Source organism: Pagrus major, chromosome 6 (genome assembly GCF_040436345.1).
Source record: "Pagrus major chromosome 6, Pma_NU_1.0".
NCBI classification, from domain to species: domain Eukaryota; kingdom Metazoa; phylum Chordata; class Actinopteri; order Spariformes; family Sparidae; genus Pagrus; species Pagrus major.
Window position 1 is genome coordinate 5,465,369 of NC_133220.1, and position 22,125 is coordinate 5,487,493.

The window sequence follows — 22,125 nt, forward strand, 5'->3', positions numbered from 1 at the left end:
GGCTTATACAACAACAGTAATTCCCTGATACTGAGGCAGCACAGAGACTGTCATAAAAAAAAAAAAAATTAACTCCCTCTTGAGGTGGAACAAATACTCTTCTCTACCACCAATGCATTTTGTGGGGTTCATCCAGCGGATTTGGAAAGATGCCCCCCGATCGCCACAATTCGCATCACAGCCATCTGCTACTCTTTCGTGTAACGGCGCACTTTGAGAGAATTCCGAGGTTTCCCGCGGTTCCTGAAGGCATCTGACACACACAGCTCTCCTGTTGCTCTGAGAGGAGGCAGGCCGGTGATTTTCCACTGCCGCTGATGTCTCTGGTCCCCCCGTTTTAAGAGACAAAGGTCAGAAAGAGGGGCTTATAAGCAGGCTAAAATATAGGCAACGACGCGTCCAACCCTCAGTCGCTCTCACGGACACAGGAGGGACACGGACAAGACGAAAAGGGGAGAAGGGACCTCGCTCAAAGGACATTAAAAGGACAAAATAATACACAGAATCACATCAACAGAACAGGTAAGAGGAAAAAAAACAAAAAAACGAGATCTTCGTTGCACACCTTCAAAGCAGAGCCAGGGATGGATGGACTGCTCTGCTCACAAGCGTTTATTTCAAGATGTTTAATCAGAATTAAGATTTCATGTTTTCTAATTAGATCCAATTTGCGTTTGAATGAGATTTGTAGTTTTTTTCTTTTTTTTTTCTTTTTTAAAAAAGGTGATGCAATTACAGAGTTTATGTGAGACATAATAATTGAATAATGATGTTTTTAATGCATTTCGAGGTGTTTTTATTGATGGCAGTGTGTGAGCAGGGGCAGGGATGTGTTTCCTGGTGAGGAAGCTGCGATGCACATTTGGATAAAGGCTGTTTCTCTGTGTCTCCGTGTGCGTCCGTGCGCTCTGGATGCTGGATTCTCTGTTTCTTAATTGCTTTTAAATGCAACACAAAAACACGTCTGATGCGTTAAGAAAATGAATAAAACGTGTTTAATTTTTTTTTTCCTCCATGTGTGAGATGCAGACTGTTTCCCACATGCGCACCGCACATGCGTTAATTTGTCATTTATTTAGGTTTTTCTGATTGTTTTTTCAGTCTTTTCTCTCTTTTATTAGGGAAGTTGAGTCATTTATTTAATCTTGAGGTGTTCAGTGGTTATTCTTCTCTAACACAGCCAACACGCAGACATAAATTCTGCTTTTATTTCCCTTTTCTTTCTTTTCCCCCCACCCATCTCTGTATATTTGTAGGACATTCAAACGAACAGAAACACTCAGGAAATTCATTTTTCGCTTGATTGTATTTATTTAAGCCGATTTCATTTAATTCCGTTTTTTTGCTGTGGAGGAGCAGAACGGGGAAGTGAAGCGCTCAGCGCGCTGAGGAGGCGGAGATGCTCGTCAGTCGCACGTTGCACACCGCGCGCTGCCTTCTCCTCACCACGAGCCTCCCCCCCCCTCTCTCTCTCTCTCTTGCTCTGCTCACATGTCTCTCTACCTCACTCTCTCTCTCTCTGTTCTCCAGCCTCTGGCTCATAGTCTCTCTACCTTTTTTTTTTCTCGCTTCCTCTTTCACGTTCTGCCTCTCTAATTTGTTATTTCTGGTGATCCCCCCTTTTGAAAATGATAACAACCTGCTGTAACAATGAAGAAAGACATTTTGTCTACTTACGTGAGTCATGTGTTGGATAATACACCGCTGTGCTGTTGACAGTGAAGGCACTTTCCAAATTGTTGGGTTTACATGTGGCTCGTATTGGCTGAAAAACAAACTGGTTTATTGAGCGCTGCAATGTTTTTTTTAAGAAGGGCCGGGTTGTGATAGCATAGGAAAATTACCCAGAGTTGTAACACTCAGAGTTTGACTATCCTTCAGGGGGGGAACTGTACACAATGTTCAGGAAGTGTCAACAGATGAGAACATTTGAATCTACACTGCAAAGTTTGAGCTCTTTAAACATCATTTTCTTGAAGTTCAAGTTCTCACATATAAAGTCAGTTTTGGCGTTTGAGTTTAAAACTGGTGGAAGTTGAGTCTGATTTAGATGTGAGAAGGTGTTTCAGCACTCGGGTGAACGCACCGCTTTCTAACTCTAGTTTTTTGAGGATGACCATGTTTGGTGTTTTGCGGTACATGTGCTGCACGGTGATAGTATTCAGCGTTTTGCTCAGAACCGTACCGCTGTCAGGATGGAAGATGCCCTGAAACGGCATTTAGACAATAAAACTCTCCCCTGAAACCCTGAGGGAGAAGTTCTTGTCAGCTCTTTAAGATTGGTGGTGACACACGTGGATAAAAGATGGTAGTTAAAATCTGAAGTTTTGTGATGTAGGAGTGGAACCACCATCGTTCTCTAGCTGGTTCTCCTGTAGAGTACTTGCTGAGCTGATATGTGACACTTCTGAATCGACCGCTGTGAGCAAGAGACGCACCTCAGGGTCGACTGTCTCTTGTTTCACACGTTTGTGACCCGTTGGTGAGTCCAGCATGTGATTAATGTAAGTTCCCGCATATCTGCGCTCGCGTCTGCACGCTGTGTCTCGACACATCCGAGCAGAGGCTGATGGGCATCGATCAGAGGAGCGTGACAGGATCATTGTTCTTGTAATGTGTTAACACCTTGAAACTCTCTGATTGCACTTAACGGGGTTGCATGATCCAAGATCGAAGGTAGTCATCCTCCAGAGTCTTTGGGTTGTTTTTTTTTTTTTTGGGATGGACTTCTTCATCTTGCTGCTCAGCCAGTCGCTGCTCGTGGCAAGTTCCCAGTTCTTGATTAGCTTGTTTTAAAAAAAACAAAATAGCTTCACTTGACCACAATGCTTGACACACGCTTCTCTGACCTTCGTGGACTGGACAGATATTTATCGAAGTAAAAACATTTCTGGAATTTAGGAGTCGTGTCGTAAGCACTGAAAGTTACTGTTTTAACTCCAGGCTTGTTTGCTGTTAAATCATTTATCAAGTCAGTAACCTGAGGTTAGGTGTGTGTGTGTGTGTGTGTGTGTGTGTGTGTGTGTGTGTGTGTGTGTGTGTGTGTGTGTGTGTGTGTGTGTGGTGGCTAAGAAAGAGGGAGAGCGAGTCTAGAGTGAAATAGAAGCATCACCTGGTTTTTACGCTGCAGGAGCTGCTGTCAAACTTTTATGAGCTCGTGTCCTTGACTTCAGCTCTGGCTGGACCTTCACTCTCATTGTACATATTAACCAGCATGAACCACTGACCTATATATATATATATATATATATATATATATATACTCGCCCACTGACGCTAGTACACTTTCAATGTCATTGGAGCTGCTCTGGTTATCCATCAGCATTGTGTTGCAGCTGTAGCGAATAATTGTGGTCAGAAGCTTCTAAAGGATTTAATTCACAGCTGAAGGTGAAAGCGGTAAAGATGCTGATTTACAGCCAGCTCTCCCCTGGAGGGGGTTGGGGCTTAATGTTATTAAAACCGATGACGGTTATTTCTGCTGCCTGGTGCCAAGTGCACATCTTCACACACTGTCAGGATGATTGAAGCCAATCATTCTGTTTCAAGGTGAATGACAGACTGTAACAGAGCAGCGGCCGCTCTGACAGCCAATTGTAAAGGTGCTGAGAATCATGGGAAGTTAAGAAATTGGTTTGTGGGATGAGATTGCAACGAGAAATGCAGCCCGAAAAACACAAGAGATGTTCACGCTGAATATTTGTGAGACAATCAGCGGCACGTGAAGTGTCATCCTCCATGCTGCCACCAGATGGCCCCAAAGCGAGGAAGCATTTTTTGCCAAACGCAGTCAAAATGGGAAAGAAACGTAATGACTACTTTCATAATCGATGAATCTGTTGATTATTATTATTGGGTTCATCCTTTTGTCTATAACATTGTTTCTCAAATTTTTTTCATTGTGTACAATCTCAAAAAATATTTGGCTCACCAAGAACCACCTTTATGTCCGATGTAGCGCTGGCCTCCTAACGCTTCAGCATTCTCCTCCTGCGCCGCACTTTCTCTTTCAGATAGTTTACGTTTGGATGTTTCTAGTCTTTGGATCCATTCATTTCACCTCCACTTAGTATCTCGCCATCGCAGTATGAGTTTAGCTCCTAAACGATCGTGGATGATGTAGTTGAGAGCAACGTGCTTCAACGTGACTACACAGCGGGTTGAAACAAAACTATTACAAGAAAGACGAAACTTATTTTAAATGACATTTTTAATGGAGATACTTGAATTTGAAATTCTGCAGTATTTTAGTAGCATTATATGTTTTTAAATTAACTTGGATTCCACGGGGCACCACTAGAGGGAGCTTACGTACCACACGGGTTTATAAAATGACAGAAAATACTAAATAGTTTCCCATCTGCAAATTGCTCCCAATGGATCAATACTATATAAGTCGGGGCTGCTTGTTGTGATGAACCCTCAACCCTTCAATCCGTTTGCAACGTAGCTTTTCTAGTTCCTTGCATCGCTCTTAAAGCGTCTTTTTCAGCCACAACATGCAGCTTTTTTCAGTGAAAAGCTTCTGCCCAGCACCAGATGGCAAGATGGATGAAGTTAGCGACCAGTTGGTGAACTTGGTGAAGAATTTAGCAGCTAAAGAGACTTTTTTTTTGTTCTTTGTAGAGCAAAACGAAGCCTTAAAGAAATTTGATTTATTAACTTTAAAACTGTTCGTATTTTCTAAAGCGAATTATGTCGCCCCCTAGTGGCCAACAGTCTGTTATTGCAGATTTAAAGAAATGGATGCCGTGCATTGTCAGAGGACATGCTATGAAAATGTTTGCCTCATACAGGATATCATGCTAAACGTCCTGACTGACTGTGTCATGACCCGTGATGATGATATTGATGTTATTCTTACTGATTTTGTTTACATCTCTACTGACAGTTACATTGATAAGGTACTTTTTGTCAGTTAAAATCATGTCTCTTAGACCTTCTGGCTGCAGAATATTTTGTGATCTGACTCCCCAGCGTCCGTGTGGAATTTGCAAGTTGGCAGTCTGAACTCCCGACATGTCTGATAAGACATAAACGCGGGGTTAGAATGATAAAAGCTGGCATTTTTTCTATCAGCAAGCACGTAATTCATGATAAGCTCCAGCTTAGAGCTAAACTGACACAGGCAGGATAAGAGCAGGGTCGAACCTCTGACGGGGCGAACAAGCAAAATAACACTTGATGGTTTGTTTTTTTACGGACAACTGGTACCAGAGAGTGATAACGTCATTAAAAAAAGGGCCAGTCACATTCGCACACTATCTGGATGCACATCGGAGTGTCTTTCATTATAAAGTGGATGTTAACACCCTTTGAACTGCTTGAACCTGAAGAAAAGAAACAGAAACTTAGCAGGAATCAATACGGACCACTGACTCTGAAAGAATATCCACACCTCAGGTGTCTTTGACCAGTCTTGTCTCACCTTTTATACTTCCTGGCGCCTCACACTGAAACTCATTCTTGGTACTCTTTGATTCTCGTTTCTGTCTCTTAATCTTGCTCACTGTTTTTTTTTTTTTAAATCGGTATCAGTCACATCTATTTTTGTTTTTGCGTGTGACTCGCTTTTTCTTTGTCACTCTCTCCGTCTGTGACTTTCTCTGACATGTTTAATTTTGAGTTTTTCATGTCTGACTCCCCCTCGTCTCTCTTTCTCACTTAAAACAGCACTTTCTTTCTCCCCTCAGTTTCATCCCTTATTTCTCCCCCTCTCCTCTCTCTGCCTCCCTCCCTCTCTTCATTTCCCATCTTTTCCCTCACACGATTACATGTGCGACGACTCCTGTCTTTTTCTATTTCTCTAAAATGAGAGCAAAGAGGGACGAGGAGATGTGTGGAAGGAGGGAGGGTATAAATATATATGAAGTCAATGAGGGAAAATAAAGAGGAGAGGAGAGAAAGAGAGGGGGAGATGGACGGCAAAGGTTGGGAACAGCAGAGAAACAGGCGGAGCAGAGGGAAGATGAAACGAGGATGTGCAAAAGAGCGAGTAATTGAGATGATGAGGAGCTGATTAAAAAAATAAGTGACACAGGAGAAAAGGGGTGAGCGAGCAGAAGAAAGAAGAGGAGAAAATGGGACGACGGAGAGGGAGATGGAGGAGTAAATAGGAAAATGGACATGGAGCGGGAGAAGGAAAGGTAAAGGAGAGGGAGTGAAAGAAATGTGGAGCGGAGCAGGAGGAGGAGGAGGGAGGTGATGGGAGGAGATGGGAGGAGAGGAGGGGATTTAATAGGCGGTCAGCCCAGTGGAAATGTACATGGTCTTAAAATAGGAGAGTGTGTTATGTAAGTGGTTAGTGAGTGTGTGTGTGTGTAGTACTGGCCGGGTTCTGAAGTCACTACATACGTCTGGATCCAGCAATCACACACACACACACACACACACACACACAAAACCAGACAATGAGTCTCTATGTTTTACTCCTCGAGGTTTTGGCCCGAGATTTAAATCGTCCCACAGTTCGTTGGGGTTCCCACGGCCAAGATCCCTCTCTGGAGCTCGCTTTGTACTCAACGTTTCCTGCTAATATTTCATCGCTTTCATTTGAGGAGTTCTTTTCTTTGGACGATGACCCACGGCAGCAGCTTCTGCTCACGCTCACAACCTCGGTTCTCATCGATTCTTTGCTGCTTCTCCATCATGTTGTCAGTGAAGTATGCAAGGTAACAAAGGTAGAGCCCATAAGTGCTTCTCACTGGGAAAATCCTCCAGTGTTCAGGAGGCGTCCAAACCAGATGCTTGAGTCACCTCGGCAGACTCTTTTCAAGGCAGAGGACCAACGGTTCTTCTTCAAATGTCTGATTTCATCACCTGGTCTCTAAAGGCCCAGACACACCAAACCACCATCGAATAACTAGTTGCGATAAAGCTTGACTGTTGCGTCTCCTTACATCTCCAGTGTCTTGGCCAAAACGGCACCGCAAAGACTACAGCCGACGATCAACTAGCTTGTACATTCTGCACCTGCATTAGGGGACGCTCTCTATACCACCAGGTAGAGGTAGTCTGTATTCGTAAATCAAAAAGGGAAACTGGAAGACCCAGTTATACCAATATACAAACCATTGCTATGATAGACCATTTGTTTTTTGACACCACTCATGGTAGTGTAGCCCCGACATTGATGCAATGGCTGACTGTCGACCCGGCGTGTCAGGGCCCAACGGATGAGCCCAGCCACCCTGGGGAAGTGAACTCATTTCAGCTGCTTGAGATCAAATTACTTGATTCATACCCAAAGCTTGTGAGCATCCATTTAGAACTTTGCAAATGCTGCTGTGGAGAAAATTTCTGCTTGAAATAGCTACAATAAAAATAATCGGTAATTGAAAATATACCACTTCCTGAAGAGCAGAGGATTTGTTAGTTCTACCAGAGGGGAAATGTTTTACACATCTGTAAAAGCTTTTGGGGAAGTTGACTTCAGGGTTGATTGGAGTTTGCAGAAACAAGAAGTAGCAAACATCTCATTATGTTAACACACAGATTACTGCTTTAATAATTTATATTAATGAGCATCAGTATTGATAGTGGGTGTCATTAACTGTCATCATTCTCCCTCTCTGTATCTTCTGTCTTCTCTCTCTTGTTCAGCAACATAGATATTGTTATGTGGTTGTAGATGGCTGAATATGGCAAATTATCCCAAAGAAGAACTGCTATACAGGGAAGTTAACAAAAGCTTCCAAGGAGTGCCACAAGGCTTAATACTCAGTCCTCTACTTTTTGATATTTACACATCACTTCTGGGCTCATTATCTGCAAGGGTTGTGGTTTATTTATCTTTTGACTTTCATTTATTTACTGATGACACTCTACTCTAAAGCGGTGTCCATCCTATATGTTTAATTTCATTAGTAGTAGGATTGATAAGAGATCATTAGGGGTTTGTTGTTGTTCCAAATGATCCATAAAACCCTGATTACAGTATCAGCAAGGGAACCTGTCGCTATATGGCAATCGAGACTAAAAGTGGATTATTTGTGGTTTTTCACCCCAAACAGCCGGATTACTTTACATTGGGTTAGGGTAGGCATTGATTACTGCCACAGTCGGGTCGATAAACAGGAGCCGGTAAACCACACCGAATCTGAGCAGAATTTGGTGTTTTAACTGGGTGTTTACTCCTCCAGAAGATCTGGCTCTACCCCCCCCTATTCTCTTCTCCAGGGTTGACCAAATCTGAGCAGCTGAACAGCAGCTTCACTCCCAAGATAACACTCATCGAACGTATTTTGTTTAGTTTTGATTGAGAGACCCCTAGTGGCAGACATTATATATTGTCCGTTTAACTGAGCCAAACGCATCATGTGCTTCAAAAACTGATGCTTTTCTGCAAAGATCTTTTTCTTTTTTTTTTTTCGATCCAGAAACATCAGGCTGTAGATTCAAACCTTTTCATTCTCTCAGTGGTCAAAGAGCATTAGCCAGTGGTACAGGATTTCCTCTAATCTCAATACATTCTCATGTGAGTCACATTAATATGTCAGTTCACTTCCAGACTGGAAGTAATATAACTATCACTCATGGCCATTACTATCTACTGCTGTTAACAGTTTGTCACAGACATATTGGAGTCTAGTGTCTGTCCAAACAGGAAGTACTTACACACACATGCACACAAAGCAAGTGCTCTCAGTTTCCTCTAAGTGATATTAACTAACTGTTGAAGTGAGTCATGAGGGTAAATCAACTCGTGTTTCTGTGAAATCCTTAACTTAAAATTTGGTGGGAACATTTGTACAAGAATCCACAAACACAGTAGGAATGTGACGGGAAAATGTTTTTCTTCCGTCTCTGTCTTCAACGTCTCCTTTTTTTAATCTTTTTTTTAATCAGAATGCTGTGCGTTATCTCTTGTTGTCATTCTTTTTTGCCATGTTACGTAAAAGTAGCATCTGTGCCAAGAATACGTTCACGGTAAAAAAACATTATATTGGAAAAACCACACAGACAAACTAAATATGCGTGTCTGCAGGCAGCAACAGAAAAAAAAATGGCGTATGGGATTCATATGAAATGTAATCTTGTCCTCGACCCCGCCCTGTGTAAATATCTCTCAGAAAGTCAGACAGAGAGTGAATTAATTAGAGAGACAAAGAGAGAAGTTGAGGGCACAGCAGCCTGGCAGATGGAAAGAGATAAAGACATGACATTTTCCACAGTGACAGACATCTGCTGACTACTAAGTATGTCTGTCTCTTCCTCTCTCGCTCATGGCCATTGTCAGGTGGAAATTTACAGCTCTCCTTGTGTCAGTGTGGCCCCGATCGCGCTGCTTAGACATCCGGCCAATCACAGGAGTCGTATTTAATAACTGTAATGAGGAAGGGAGGGGGGCGGTGGGGAATTAGTATTAGTATATCTTACACTTATGCAGAAGTCTGAAAAGCCCTCACTTAAACAATTAATAGAGATATGTTATGCTCATTTTCAGGTTCCTAATTTTATTTTGGGTTACTTCTAGAATAGATTTACATGCTTCTAGGCATCTCTTTTAGGCCCCTCCCCCTCCTGAATACCCAGTCTGCTCTGATTGGTCCACTCACACATGCCCGAGCCCGCACCGCTAACAACAGAGCAGTTGTGCTAAATCAATTCTCACGTGCTAAACTTGCTGCTAGGCATAAGCTATGCGAATGTTTTGATCGATTTTGATGATTAAAGGCGGGACTACTGACGAGGCGTTTCAGGAGCTGTGTTTTCTGTGTGAGAGACCAGCTTCTGTTGGTGCAGACGTTGACCCTTTTTTAACTTTCGAGATCTTTTAAATGCACAAGAACTGATAGAAAACACTGAAGGAAAGGACCAAAACATAACAAAAAGCATAATAGGTCTCCTTTAAGTTGACATTTTCAAGCTTATAGTATCATTTAGAGTCGGTACATTCAAAAAGTTACTTCCTGGTAAACCTGCCTTTCCTCCGCCGACTGACTTTTATGTTGTTGCCTTGATTTAGTCGTTTGGAGTTGGGACATACTTCACAGTACAGCCTTGAAAATAAATCAAGGGTTTATGCGTAGGTGGAGGTCTTACCATGTTTTGAACATTCCTGATAAATAAAACCTTCTGAAATAAGTCTTTTTAAAAAAAAACAAAAAAAACTCTTGAGCTAAAAAGAATCCAACTCTGATTTATATCCGAAATGAAATCTGCTGTCAGAACCCAAGAGTGATGCTTGTTGGTTAGGCAATGGATGGTATTGTGTTGTCTTGCACAAACAGTGAACATAACTGAGGGAAGTCTTAATTTATCGGTCTGTTGACACTCAAACCTCTCAGATGAATCACTGTAATGAATGCCTTGGAGTGAAGAACATAAAATGTGACAACACAGTCAAACAAGAACTGTTAAGGGAAGCTAAAAGTAGAACTGGAGTTCAATTGTTTGCTATTAAATTAAACAAATTAAATTAAACATCCCCAATTCTTTCAAGTGTAGTGGAAAACAAACTCTTTATATTCTTGGTAGTCATGAAGTCAGCATTACACTTCTTACTCGGGACTGAAACTACAATAATGTACATTTATTCTACTGCCACATCAGCTGATTGGTCAGGAGATGTTGATTGTGCAACCAACGTCTTTTAGGGACGGATGTTTGTCCTGTTACTTGTTTAAGATCACAAGTTTGATAGAGATTACAACAATTATTGTTTTAATATGTACTAGAAAAAAACATCGACCTCTAAATTGGGTAGAAATTAATACATACAGTACAAATCTATGTTGGAAACGTTGAAAAGGTCTGTGTATACAGTGCAGTCACATATTCATTCTTAATTTTCAGAGTTCTCGTCTTTATTTTCCAAAGAACAGCTTGTAATACCACCTAGTTTTTCCTCTCGTCTCTTCAGAAGATGTATTAAGGGTCCAGTGTGGAGGATGTAGGGGGATCTTCTGGAATAATCATTGTGTATAATACCCAGAAACTAAGAATTGTTATGTTTTTGTTACCTTGGCACGAGCCTCTCATATCTAGGAATGGGTCCAGCTCCATTGAGTCGCCATGTTGCACCGCCATTTTTCTAGGTTTTTGCATTTTTATGAGATGGGGGGTGAGTTGAGGGGTATTTTGTTGGTTGCTAACTGCAACCTCACCACTAGATGCCACTAAATCCCACACACTGTACCTTTTGTGGACCTGTGGCTCCTGTGTTGGTCTAACAGCCACTTTGGCAGGTCGCCAGAGACCGTCAAGTGGTTCTGTTCAGCTCTTAAAGTCTATTTAGCTTTAAATGTATTGACTATTTAAAGGCTGATGTCAATGGATTAATTACAACCAATTCTCTCCGTCTCCTGTTTCCACAGAATGGCTCAAAAAGAGAAACTTCAGTGCCTGAAAGATTTCCACAAGGACACTCTGAAGCCGTCTCCTGGAAAGAGCCCTGGCACCCGGCCTGAAGATGAGGCAGAGGGCAAACACCCTCAGCGGGAGAAGTGGGCCAGCAAGTTGGACTTTGTTCTGTCTGTGGCTGGCGGTTTTGTTGGTTTAGGGAACGTGTGGCGTTTCCCGTACCTCTGCTATAAGAATGGTGGAGGTAAGGCTTTAAAATATCATCACTAGTTACAAACATGTAACATGCTTTGGTTTTTGAATTCATCCTGATCGTGTTTTCACTCCTGTCTTTGATAATCTTCTCTCCCTGTCCATCTGCTGCTGCTCCACCCTTCGTTTCCCTCCACCCAGGTGCATTTCTCATCCCCTACTTCATCTTCCTGTTTGGCGGAGGTCTGCCAGTCTTCTTCCTGGAGGTCGCCCTGGGTCAGTTCACCTCTGAGGGTGGCATCACCTGCTGGGAGAAGCTCTGCCCCATCTTTACTGGTACGTAGCCCCTTCACCAAAAGCTGCTGTGCTGAACTGATGACCTTTTGGGCAAATGTAATGTCAGTAATAACAAAAAGGGTTGTTGTGGAGGTTGGAGTGGTGGGTGGATGGTGTATTCACCCTCATCAACAGTGTCCCTTGTGTGTCTCGTCTCATGGGGGGACTTTTTAGACTCTGCTCCTGGAAACCCCTCGCTTAGCACCGTGGAGACAGAGTCTATTTTAAAAAACTGTGGTCTACAATCACAAGGGAACAGAACGAACTACTTAAACACATTAAGATTTAGCTGGAAGTGTATGTGAGTTTCACGGGCTATAAAAACTGAATTTGATCCTCCAAAAGACCGAAAATCGAGCCATAAATGTTGTTTACGGTTCCCAGATTGCTTTTAAAGTTTTAATAACTTGATCAAGATGCATGGTTGTTAAAAATCTTGCACATTTTTATTGCCTTGCAAAGCAGCTGGATTAGCACAATCAACTGATCATGTGATCCCACAAATCCATTTTGCCAGCCTTGCACTTCTGGCCGAACACACAGGCGTCGGCACTACTGGCAGCTACGAGGCGTAGTTTAGGTGTGACGCCCAGCGAGAGACACGCAGTCAGATGAAAACAACAAGGGTTCGGTAAGTGTTTCATCACTGAAACAGGAGCAAAGAACCGCAGGCTTTTCTCGATGGGGAAAATATGTTTTCGGTGACAGACGTTGTACACAGATTGTTTGTCCAATCAACTGCCCAAACAGTTTCTAGCAGTTCCAAAAACAATCCATATGGCTCTTCAGATTAGCACATTTATGGAAATTTGAGGAATTGAATACAGAGATTAAAGAAATATTATCAATACTATAAGTTTTTCTTCCCTTAAAGAGGTTATAATCAGTATTTTTGTGTAAAAACAATGAGACAACATCACCTGAATCTATAGCCCACCTCAACTTGAGACAGCTAACGAGCCTCGTTGGGAGATTAAAGCTACAAAAAGGCTGGATACTGAACAGAGAGCTGTGTAAATGAGCTGCATTTGCTAACAGGACAACTTAAAAGGTGATGATATGTCAGTGTTCATTCACACCTTGTTTTCGCTGCCCACAAGAGGCCAAAAACAAAAAAGTTATAGCAGCAAGAAATTATTTTTCTGTTCTTCACAAATGGTAATAATGCCAAAATCTAAAGCCTTGGTGACATCCTGGTCAAATGATCACATGCATACAACTCTTTTTTATTGTCTACAGTACACACAAATACAACAAACACAGCTGCTTGAACCTTTGCTCCACCCGTGTCTCTGACTGTAGCTCCGTCACATCTCACCGGTTTGACTGTTGAGAGTGTCACCAGCCCTTTTTCCTGTTCAACTACTGGCTTTAAATTTTTCCAGACCTCTGTTGCTTTTCACAGAGGAATGGCTGTGCAACATAAGGCTGAGTCACGCCACGCTCCCTCCAATCAGACTGCTGAGGCGTTACCAGGCAACCAGCCCTGCTCTGGTACACCAACACACTGAGGCCTCTCTTCTGCTGTAACCTTCTCCGGCTCTCACCTCGTCTCCCCGTGAAGAAAATACTCTACGCTCTTCCAAGAAAAAAATGGCATCCAGACTTCTTAGATGTCTCGTGTCGGATCGAGACGTGTTTTTGTTTTTGTTTTTGTTTTTTTCGCCCGTCCGTTCTCTCCTTTTTCTTCAGTGCATCTCCTCCTTTTCTTCCATCCCCGAGCTTCTCTCTCTTTCTCCGTATTCCCTCGTCGGTTTCTTCTCACCTCCCCCTCTCCTGCTGTTCGACAACAGCTGAATAAGGTTAATGTATTCATCACTGTCTTCTTTTCTCTTCTTCACGTTCGTACAGACGATTCGTCTCGAGCAAACGCACAAAACCTCTTTTTCAGTTCTACCCTCACGTTCGTACATTTAGTGGAGTAATTTCACCGCTCGTCGTTTTATTCATTTAATTATTTAATGATGCTTCTCTTCTCACTTTCACATATAAACACATTCAGTCTTTCTTTGAGACACATTAACCCGCCCCCGCCCGTCTCTCTCTCTCTCTCATGCACACACACACACACACACACACAAAAACGAGACGGTGTACACAGTGTCCCAAATCACACGTTGCTACGGAAACAGCGCGGCAACACATCAGAGAGATGGAGGGAGGGGAAAAAGAAAAAGAAAAGCAGAGCAGCGAGATCTGAGGGAGCCCGAGAGATGGATTGATAAAGGGCGAGAGAAAGGTGGGAGAGGGAGGCAAAGAAAAGATGGTGATGGTGATGGAAGGAAGGAGGGGAGGACGACACCGAGGGGGAAAAGATGAGTCAGTCGTGGAGGACTGAGAAATGGAGAGAATGAAATAATAAAAAGGACTGAGGCGAGAAAAGAGAGAGAACAAAGATAGGAGGAGGGAGGGAGAAGAAAGAGCGCTCACTCTATACCTTATTTATGTTATTAAAAACCTTTGAGTGCACATGATTTGGAGACATCAATGTGAAGCTTTGTTGTGCTAGCATTATGGATTTGATCAGAGATGAGAGAGCGAGAGACAGAAGGAGGATCCAGACATGTGATTAGTCCGCTTCCAGACATCTGAATTGCTGCCCACATCTCTGATTTTTCAGGGATCAAAAAGAGTCTCATGTTCGCTGTGAAACAACAGAGTCAGTCAAGTCTGTGTCTGCGCCGTCCAACTCGCTAACAAAGAGAAATGTGACTGAAAAAGTGTTCAAGCGGCCGTGCACGTCGATTGATGTGAGAAACTGTGAGTTAACTGCTTCTATCAGCTTCTGCAGCGAACACAAAGATGTACACAGGCTGAAAACCTGGAACAGAACCGGAAGTGTCAAACACAACATAACACCATGAACACAATGATAACAAAATCGTTAATCATCAGGCAACATGTGATTATCCTCGTCACTCCAGCTGGAAACAAACCTAAAGATGTTTTAAACGTACCAACAAATAACTGCACATATTGACTGACTGAGCAAAAGCGTCGAAAATACTCGCTAGACTGTTATTAAGAGTCCTGTAGCTCGGCAACTGCCAAATTACTCTCGACGTGTTCTTGCACCAAAACAGAAAAGCAGCGCTCATAGAGGGAACAGTGTGTCTCGCCGCTTTTTTTACGCCACACGGAAAAAATGGAGAAGAAACGCTAAATTTGGATGAGATGGTGCGTGGAGAGCTGCGGTATTTAAACCCGATGAGGTGGATTATAGAATAATTGCTGCTCTCTCACTCAGATTTTACCACAGTTTAACATTTGCTTGTGGTTTCTTCGCCCAGTTCTGGTTTTATTATTCCTCCCAAATGCACAAATGATGTGAATGTACCCAAGTTACCCTCAGTGCAAAGAGAACATCTGCTGTTGTGACTGCGTAAAAGTTAAACCCTGGATTATAATCGTAATGATAGTGACTTTATTTATTTAGCACTTAAAACAGATTTGCAAAATACTGAACATACAACATAGTATTACGGTCAGTTACAAATACACAATAAAAGTATTTCACATGACTTTTCCATCAGCATGAGGGTGAGGAGACTAAAATCTTCACGTTTGGGTGAACTTATCCTTTAAAGGTATCTAAAAAATCAACTGTAACAGACACAAGTAGATAGTACAACTCCCTCTTTACAAACATAATCTCTACAGATAATATTCAGGCAAGTACAGTCATTTTAATGTTGGACTGGATCAGAATCCTTCCAACACCACACACTCAATGACTGCATGATTTTATTTTTCCAACATCCCCACAGGGTCAGTCCAACGTGACGGGGTCGGTCGTTAAGCCCAAATCCTATTTCAATATGCTCAACAGTCATAATTTGTGTCTTGATTTAATGTCTGCAAGCCACTTTTTCAGAGTACAGTGACGCTGTTTGTTTTAGATATGATATGAAACATGTTAGAAAAAGGCCAATAGCAGCATTTCACATCGTCCTGATACTGAATGATGTTACAGGCAGTTCTTTCATCAATCTCGGCCCCTTAAAGAGACTTTTTTCTTCCTCTGGGAATCATCACATGTGCAGTTCACAATAATTCTGTGCGTTTTTAAAAAGGAATCGATTGTTAATGTAAACAGAGCGAGCGAGGTCAGCCGAGGTCAGCAGATGACCACGAGAAGTGACATCATGGAGGAGGACACATCTGTTTGTTTGATCAGCACTGTTCCATGTGATCTGTGCAAGAGACTGTGTGTGTGTGTGTGTGTGTGTGTGTGTGTGTGTGTGTGTGTGTGTGTGTGTGTGTGTGTTTTAAGACATGCAGAGGCTTGGCAGCTGCTAATTAGCTGAGTAATTAATAGGACACGATGCGGTGTTGGAATAATTCACACATTCATACACACACACACACACACAGAGACACACACACACATTAAGACACACTCAGATTTATGCAGACTGTTCACAAGACCGACACACACATACACACACACACACACAGATGGCCAATGACGTTGAAGGACATTAATTTGGATGAGTGGCCTCTGTTGGCTGTGTGTGTGGACAGAAAGTACACACACACACACACACACACACACACACACACACACACACACACACACACACACACACACAAATTGTATTTATATACTTATAAGGGCCTTCAGCGGACACAATTGTTACTTAGCCTTTGACCTAAAACCTAATCCGTGTTCAAATCTTGACCCAAATCCCAGCTGCTACACCTGTTTTCCATTTTGGGGGATTTTCTTATCTTTATAAGCTTGTGTAGTCAACACACACACAGACACCCACACACACACACACGCATTCTTGATCCTGTGTTTACCAGCAGCTCCGTCTCAAGGCCGGTATCGACGCAATGAAAGTCGGCTCATCCGTCTCCTAAACATGTCAAACCAAGTTTAAGCGCGGGGCAACCCCAGTGAAGGTTAAAGGAATTAAAACATGATTGCCGTTAAACCTTCAGTCGGATAAACAGACTGAGGGTATTTAAGAACGCAGGAATATCAACACGGATGATACTCTCTCTTCTGAATGTCAACTGATAAAACTGTGCACAGTGTCACACAGTGCAAACAATGAACACAGTGTTTCTTCAGCATAACAAGGAAAAGAGAGAAATTTCCCCAAAACAGGAAGTCGTATCTAAAAAGTAAACTAAAGGACGGGATGCGGGTCAGGTGGATTTATCTTTTACCTTTTGTGTGACCCAGGTTCAGTTCACAACCCCAGGAGAGACATTTTTAATTTAGTAAGACCAATTTTTCAGGCGGCACCATTGCATCATATTTTACATAACTTCATACACCTTTTCTTGTAATTTACTCTGAGGTGGTTATCTTTCTCTCTCATTACATTTCTGTGGGTTTGAACACAACGTGTACTACAAACTTTTCCACCAGGAAAAGTAACCAAATCTATGCTTGAAATAGTGATATTTCATCAAAATCTCTTTATTCTGCATGTTTCATTTAAGATTTCCCCCCCAAAAAACTGTTTTCACTAACCAAGCTGTAAAGTACTTCTATCCACCGACATCGATCTGTGTCTGCTCTCACTTCATGAGACGTGTCACGAACGTTTCATTATGACCCGACTACTTTTACATCCTGTTTTCTGGCCAATCAAAATCCACCACCTAAAAAAACCTTCCTCTTGTAAAATGTTGAGACATCACATGGACTAATATGGTGAAAAATACGGGGGGAAGTTGACGGGGATCAGTCAGTCACATGAGGAAAAGGGGAAACATCTGCAGCTTCTGTGAGGCCCAGAGCTGATGTTTTGATGTTTGATGTTATTTCAACATAAAAACTGTTATATGTATTATGCTAAAGAGGTTTCAGTTTAGGACATTATTGTGTCTCAGCTGAAGCCAAGATCACATTCTGTCTTTCAGTCGTTCTTTGCCCCTTCACCGGACTGTTGATGTCTTTTTGAATCATCACCTTGACCTCCTCTCTCCTCTCTCCAGGTATTGGTTACGCCTCCATTGTGATCGTGTCCCTGCTGAATATCTACTACATCGTCATCCTGGCCTGGGGTCTCTACTACCTGTGCCAGGTAGGTTTAAGAAAAAAGAATGACAATAAAAACAAGTCCTCTCTCTTTTCTTTTCTTCCCCTCACACTTCCTTCACAAATGACTTACATTTTAGAGATACTTCAGGATTTTTATCAGGGCAGTGTGACTTCTGGTTCTTTGGCTCTCTGGCTGGCTGAAATGTCTGTTGCAGAAACTCAAGGTTGTCTCGTAAAAGTATCAGGATCAGCCAAATGAAGGGATGATAAAATGGAAATTGTAAATCCCCTGTCAGCACATAACACACAGCGTAAACCACAGTCATGTAAATGTAAAAGGAGTGTATCAGGTCACAGTTAGCATATCTAGTGTCCCAAATACCCGTCACACTGTAGTATGAAGATAAGTCATGGTCTTCTTCTCTTGCTCATCAAAAAGGGAGTAAGTGTGTGTGCGTCCAAGTGTTTGGACAGATGCTTTGGCAAAATTGTTGTTAAACTTTCATGCCAATAAAGCCCCTTTTGAATTTGAATTTGTGTGTGTGTATACATACTGAAAGTGTAGGCGTGTGTCAGTGTATCAGGTCAAAGCTTGCAAGATTCAAATCAATAACTTCTCAGCTTATCGTACGTTTCCCACTCAAAAAAGTGTTTGTTTAATTCACCCATGACTAGCAAACTCATGTTTTTGGGTTCTTTTGGTATCAGAGCCGTGGTCCGGTCCGGGCTTTAGATTCTAACTTGCACAACCGTCGGTCAGAGAAAGGATCAATGAGTCAGGCGGACTAGACGAACATCAAACTAAACAAGCCCCCTGTCCCTGCACTCTCTCTGCTACTCGGGAATCAAAAGTGGGGGATGGCATTACTACAAGGGGGATGTGTTTTCCAACAACAGTTTTCCAAAGTGTTCCCGAGCCCGTGTAGTAACGACAAAGTGTTGAACCTGTTTGTGAACGACTGAGCCTTTTGAGGTCGCCCCTTTCGTGACGCCATCACTTGTTACCACTGAACCTGTTTTTTTTGCATTTTCAGTGTTTTCGGACGGAGCTGCCCTGGGCCAAGTGCAATCAGCCCTGGAACACCGACCGCTGCATCGAGGACACCGTCCGCAAGAACAAATCCCTTTGGATGGCTGCCAACGCCTCCAACCTAAACTTCACCTCCCCCGTCACCGAGTTCTGGGAGTGAGTTACATAAGACCGCACGTACCTGCTCACTTGCATAACCAGACACAAAAATGTTCATGTGTTCTGCAATTTGGATGGTAATCTATCACTTTGTGTAGGCCAGCGCAGGAAGTTAAACACAGAGGCTTTGTTCACTTTGATTTTGATTGGCTGGCAGTAAGAGAGACTGTAAATGGACCTGGACACATTTGGAAGAAGCTCCAAAATTTAGTATGTTTTTTGACACCCACCAAAGACGACCTGTTCAACTGTCCCAAGGACACAGGAAGTCACTTACATATCAGTTATTTGGTCTTTGCACATGTAAATACCCACACACAGACGTGCATGCGCCCATTCCTACAAAACAGTCACGGCTGAGCACACACACTCACAGAGATTTCCTCTTGTGTTGCAGACATAATGTGCTGGGTATCACCAATGGTATCGAGGACATTGGCCCTGTTAAATGGGACCTGGCTCTGTGTTTACTGGTCGTCTGGGTCATCTGCTTCTTCTGCATCTGGAAGGGAGTCAAGTCCACTGGCAAGGTAAACACATGTTTCAGTGATCTGTCTTTTTTTGGTTGTGTTTTACACTGTTGAACTTGCTGAACTCAAAAAAAAAAGAGAAAAAAAAGTACAAGAACTGACTTGTCCACTTTTATCATTGCTGTATCAAAGTGTCTGCCAGAAACCCCGACTGGGTGACACTCATATGATTTTTTTCACTGCGGTCTGGCCAAGAGAACAATAGGGGCTATGTTCAAGCTGAGTGCAGGCCTGGGTGGGCTTAAGGTAGTGGCAAGTGCATGTGCTTGCAATGTTTGGGTCTAATTATTCTGTTCAACATAATTGGAACTGGAAGAATCAGTGTTTCAGCTCATACATCACAATAATTAAAAAAAGACACAAGAAATCTGCAACGTTATACATCATGTGCCATAACTGAGGGGGGTTCTCAGATTATAATTGAGGCATGACTTGAATTTAGTTAATTTACTACAGACATGTGAGAGGGAAGAATAGAATACTGTCAGGGCAACATCTGGTTTTACTTTGCTGTTGTGAGTCCTCCCAAAGATAGACGGCTTTTCTGCAGACAAATAGATCAACTGATATCCGTCCAAGCAAAGGGTTTAATATACTTCTATATATGGAAGTTAAACAGTAGCTTGCTAACCTAGCTCACACTCAAGAGGTTTTATTGAGCTCCCTATGAAGAAGAAAGTACATAGTAGTTTGTATAAACTGGGAGGAGTGTTTCTGTTTGTTTGCTGAAAACTATTCCTTGCTCATGGTCCATGGTCATGGTCACCAACACACAGCATGTTTTTTGCTACCAATGCTAACAATATTTTGAGGGGAAAAGTTGGCTAATGGGAAGAATTAGTATTGAAGAGAAACTGTTCTAGATGTAAATAAAAATATAGATTACAGTTACAACATTTGTTTTAACATCTGATTAACATCAGAAGGCTAACTAGCTTAATAAGCTTACCTAACTCTCCAACTTCATGTGGCGTCAGCTGTGTTACCTGAGCTATTAGCAAGTATGCTGTTAAGTAAAGCCTGGCCAAATTGTGGGGGCCAGTATGGATCCTGGAGCCCTGGAAGGACTCTGTACAATCTAAAGAACTGTACTTTTGCAAGATCTCACAAAGGTTTACAACAAAAACCTTGTGCAGAGTGTCCCTCCCCCGTCCCCCCATCCTAGCATCAAACATGCCGAATTTACCGGAGAAGAACATTGACCTTAATGAAAAAGCTTTCAGGATCTTTCAAAAATTTTTGCGATCTTGCAAAAGAACATCTTTTTTCACCTTCAATACCTACAATATTCATACTGTATGTTTAACAGCTGAGCATTCAAGAGGTACCGGGACATAAATCCCCCCTCGTAGATTATTACAGGATGGATTTAGCCTCGGATGAAATGGGAACATTTTCCGACCTTGTTCAACTGCTGCTACAGCAACAACAACAACAACAACAACAACAACTCACCCGAGACCAGAAGCAGCTCAATCAATCCCAGACTACTCTTTTTATAGCCTCAACACTCTGTATTGATTGGTCCGGCCTGATTTATGCTCTTTGGTTGCTCCATTTTGTAACTCTGGTAATAAAGTCACTCCTACAAGGCCAAGTGTGGTCACCGCTTTCCAAATAACAGATAGTGATACACACTCTATTGATTTAAGTGACAGCCTGTGGTCTGTTTGTCATAATCCAAAAACAACTTCCAGAGTGCACACATTTCTCAAACATAATTGCCCGTGATGACACCAAAGATATTAGCCAATCACAAGTTAACGTCCGTGTCATGGCCAAGGCAGACCATATTTAAAACTGAAGCTTCAACAACTAGATAATAGACTGTCCTTGTAGAATACAACAAACCGCAGTGTTTCCATAATGTGTTTTCTGTATTGTGATCTCTCTCCAGGTGGTCTACTTCACAGCCACGTTCCCATTTATCATGCTCATTGTGCTGTTGATTCGTGGTGTGACACTGCCGGGTGCTAGCCAGGGAATCAAGTTCTACCTTTACCCTAACCTCACTCGCCTGAAGGACCCAGAGGTAGGTGCCCCTGTGCTGCCTCAGTGCAAAAAAAACCCATTAGTGGGCTTCATTGTGAACCGCTCCCTGTTGAACTAGTCAAAATGTTTGTCTGCACAGAAAGTGTCTGAAATAGATGCCACGTTTTACAATTTCGGCGTATAATCAGTTGGCGAATCGGCTAACCACGGGCTCCTGCTAACTATCAGCACGATGCTAACTCTTTCCACCTACACCCGACAGTCGGTTTGCATAAAATCAAACCGGTTTAAGATGGTACACCGAACCAGAAACGGACCGAACCCTAACAGACACAATTGGCACATGTAGTCGTTGCGTAAGTCGCTACAGCTTCAATTGGTCCAGTTGGTTCGTTAGGTGTTTGAGACGACACAAACATTTTAGAACGAACAAACCCAGACTAAACTTGTGTTCAGTCTGATCGAACCTTTAGGCAGTCCATCCATGGAAATTTCCAAGCCGAACCTTCACCAACGCATCTCTGCTAGGCCTAGATTCTGCTAGACTTACGCCGACCCGACTCACCTTGTCCGTATCAGTG

At 42.5% G+C, this 22,125-nt stretch overlaps 1 protein-coding gene across 1 annotated transcript in view; it reads left to right on the plus strand.

Moving 5' to 3' along the window:
- The first annotated feature begins 258 nt into the window (after positions 1–258).
- The window catches only part of LOC140997810 (sodium- and chloride-dependent taurine transporter-like), a 32,393-nt gene continuing 10,526 nt past the window's right edge, over positions 259–22,125 (plus strand). Inside the window, exons 1-7 of the mRNA XM_073467850.1 lie at positions 259–522; positions 11,319–11,548; positions 11,698–11,832; positions 17,788–17,876; positions 18,868–19,019; positions 19,420–19,552; positions 21,450–21,584. Of these exons, the coding sequence (XP_073323951.1) occupies positions 11,320–11,548; positions 11,698–11,832; positions 17,788–17,876; positions 18,868–19,019; positions 19,420–19,552; positions 21,450–21,584 (873 nt within the window). The 5' untranslated portion in view covers positions 259–522; position 11,319. The remainder of the gene's footprint in view (positions 523–11,318; positions 11,549–11,697; positions 11,833–17,787; positions 17,877–18,867; positions 19,020–19,419; positions 19,553–21,449; positions 21,585–22,125) is intronic.